Here is a 2,578-nt window from a genome sequence, read left to right on the forward strand (position 1 = left end):
TGAGCCTCAGGGAGACTCAGTAGGTTTTAGTATCGTATTTTGATGTGTTTACTACACCGGTCACGACTGACTTCGATGAGCGTGGTAGAGGACTCCTGCTATAGTATGAATTTAATGAACCGGTAATATGTAATAGATAATGGTGGCAGGTTTTCCATCTTATGCCCCCTAAGGGACAAGTTTTTCCGTGTATACAAACACCAACCTCTAGATAATCTTGTGCTGTAACGACTTCACATTGACAATCAGAGCATCGCTCTCGGCACGGTTACACCGAAAGGCCTAAAGCACATGACATAAGCCACCAATACATCAGGTATTGCTTTCGGCAGAGTAGATTATATCTCTACTCACGATAATCCTGCCGACATTGTTAACTAAAAAGCCTAGCCCGCCCAAAACATGCCACATGTTTTATGTCCGATCTACACAAACAAACTCCAACCTCAATATAAACAGGTTTTTCACTTTACAATTAATAAATAGTTATTAAAAGAAACATCGGATTAAGATGTCTATAACTTTTTTAATTCCGAGACATAGGGTTTAGTTCGCACTACGCTATTTTGCAATGAAGTGGTAACCAGTACTTGTATGGTATATGTACAAACTATCTGAGATCTAGCAATGATATCTGCCATCTTGAATAATAGATTCTGTCTGGATTTATCGTGTTCATAGAAGGTTTGTCTGATAATTACTGGACATCCTCTGAAATTTTTCTTTTTGCTGCCTCGCTCCGGTTTTCCGGTTTTCCGGAGACGCGTTTGATGAGCGTCACAAGGATTGCGTGACAATCCGTGAATCCATAAAATTTGAAAGGGACTTCTCGAATACGCTTTCAGTGATTAAATCTTCAAAGTTCAAGTACAAACTGTGAAGCATCACTCCTTCAGTCCATCGTCGCGACCGCGGCGGTTTATCAGAACAGTATGTCAAAATTACCACCTGCACTAGTCCAACAATTCTGACCAATTTATACTCTTGCACTGAGTACCTACTTGAGCGCAACGAGATCCACTATAAGGGTCTCTGCTTATCGCAACTGCCCATCTGGAAAACCCGCTTGGAGACGACACCAAGCACTCAGATTTGGACAAAACTAAGAACTCAACCCAAGTCAATTGATTTAGCAAATTTCCCTCAGCAGAATCATATGTTTCTAACATAATGGACCTATCGACATGGAAGGCATGTGCAGAGAAATACTTCACGTCTCTTGCATATGCATTGAATGCAAGTTTGCCCTCATTGCTATCCGCTGCTAAGAATGTGGAAGTCTGCAGATGAATTCCTCTGTGACTGAACTGTTCACTCATAGTTACAGCGCATTGGGAAAAATCTGGAATTGTGTCAACTTTCAACCGCACAGGGTCTACAAACTGTCCAGAACCTGTATCGTTTGCCGTATGCCCGAATCTAGTGTGTATAGCAATATAAGGCTGACCCATGTCTAGTCCGATCAAGGACAATTGGTCTTTAGCAATCTGAAGGATAGTTGGATTAGGTGTGAATAGACTGCGCAATATCCAAGTACACAACAAAGGAGGTATTCCATCTCCAAACTGGTAGGCTTTCATCCCAGCAGCTGCTTGCCAAGCAGCTGAATGAGTAAAGTTTTGGCTTGAGAAATCAATCTTATTCGATTTGATCCTAACTACACCAATATCGCGCTGCAAAACAGATTCCCAATAGGTGCTATTGATAGATCTTCTGACCCCTTCAATGAACACCGTTTGCTCAGGGTTCGCAATTTCGTAGAGGATTACTGTTTTGAGTGGCGTTAGCCAATCGATAATGTTAGGATTTAAGGATTCATACAAAGGAAACGGAGTATTCCAGTCGATCACTAGAACTCTATTTGTAGATACCGCTAGCATAAAGAGAGAAACGATTCCACTTAGTCTGTCTCCGATTCCCCCGCAAAAAGATCTTTGATGTGTGCAAGTATATACCAGATATTTTGTATTTTGCTGTGGATTTTGCACTTGCTCGTTGTGGAATTTCGAGTAGTCTATAATTGCTGGTGGTATGCTTGCTCCTAAACTGGGCCAAAATTCTTTTTGGGTGTTTTGTATGGGCAACAACTCTTTCAACTGAAAGGTACTTCCTGCAACATGATGTAAATATACTAAACACATCATGCACGGAACACCTAAAAGACAAAACATGTATCTAACTTTGCTCACAGTCGAGAACTTCATCGCTCAATACAATTCTAGGATTCGCTTCCACATTTAAATTAGCGGACCTTGTTCAGTTAGTAGTCCCAATCTATTTGAAGTACACAACTGTTTGGATTTTTATATACAATACTGAATCGAGCTTGTCTCAAGTTTTTTTTTTTGGGGGGGGGGGTTTAGTCAACTTTTTCTATGTAGACACCGGGTATTTAAAAAAAAATATATACGTATTAAATCATGTATTTCCATTGGTCGTGACGTGTTTAAAGTTTTTTCTGAACCCGACTTTTCTTTTTCTCAACTGTGAAGCCGCATAAACAGAAGTAAATAGCTCGTCTAAAATTGTCAATAAGATTGATGGCTACTTTTATGGGTAACCAAAAGGATAGGAACCG

The 2,578-nt window shown here is 40.3% G+C and overlaps 1 protein-coding gene across 1 annotated transcript; it reads right to left on the reverse strand.

Moving 5' to 3' along the window:
- Positions 1-506: 506 nt before the first annotated feature.
- SARC_12433 (hypothetical protein) lies at positions 507-2,306 on the reverse strand. Its single transcript, XM_014293461.1, has one exon. The coding sequence runs from the start codon at positions 2,202-2,204 to the stop codon at positions 954-956; it is 1,251 nt and encodes a 416-aa protein (XP_014148936.1). The 5' UTR covers positions 2,205-2,306; the 3' UTR covers positions 507-953.
- Positions 2,307-2,578: the final 272 nt, after the last annotated feature.

This window comes from Sphaeroforma arctica (assembly GCF_001186125.1).
Source record: "Sphaeroforma arctica JP610 unplaced genomic scaffold supercont1.2300, whole genome shotgun sequence".
NCBI lineage: Eukaryota > Ichthyosporea > Ichthyophonida > Sphaeroforma > Sphaeroforma arctica.

Coding starts and splice junctions, on each gene's coding strand:
- SARC_12433 (XM_014293461.1), bottom strand. CDS start 2,204: ATGAAGTTCTCGACTGTGAGCAAAGTTAGATACATGTTTTGTCTTTTA.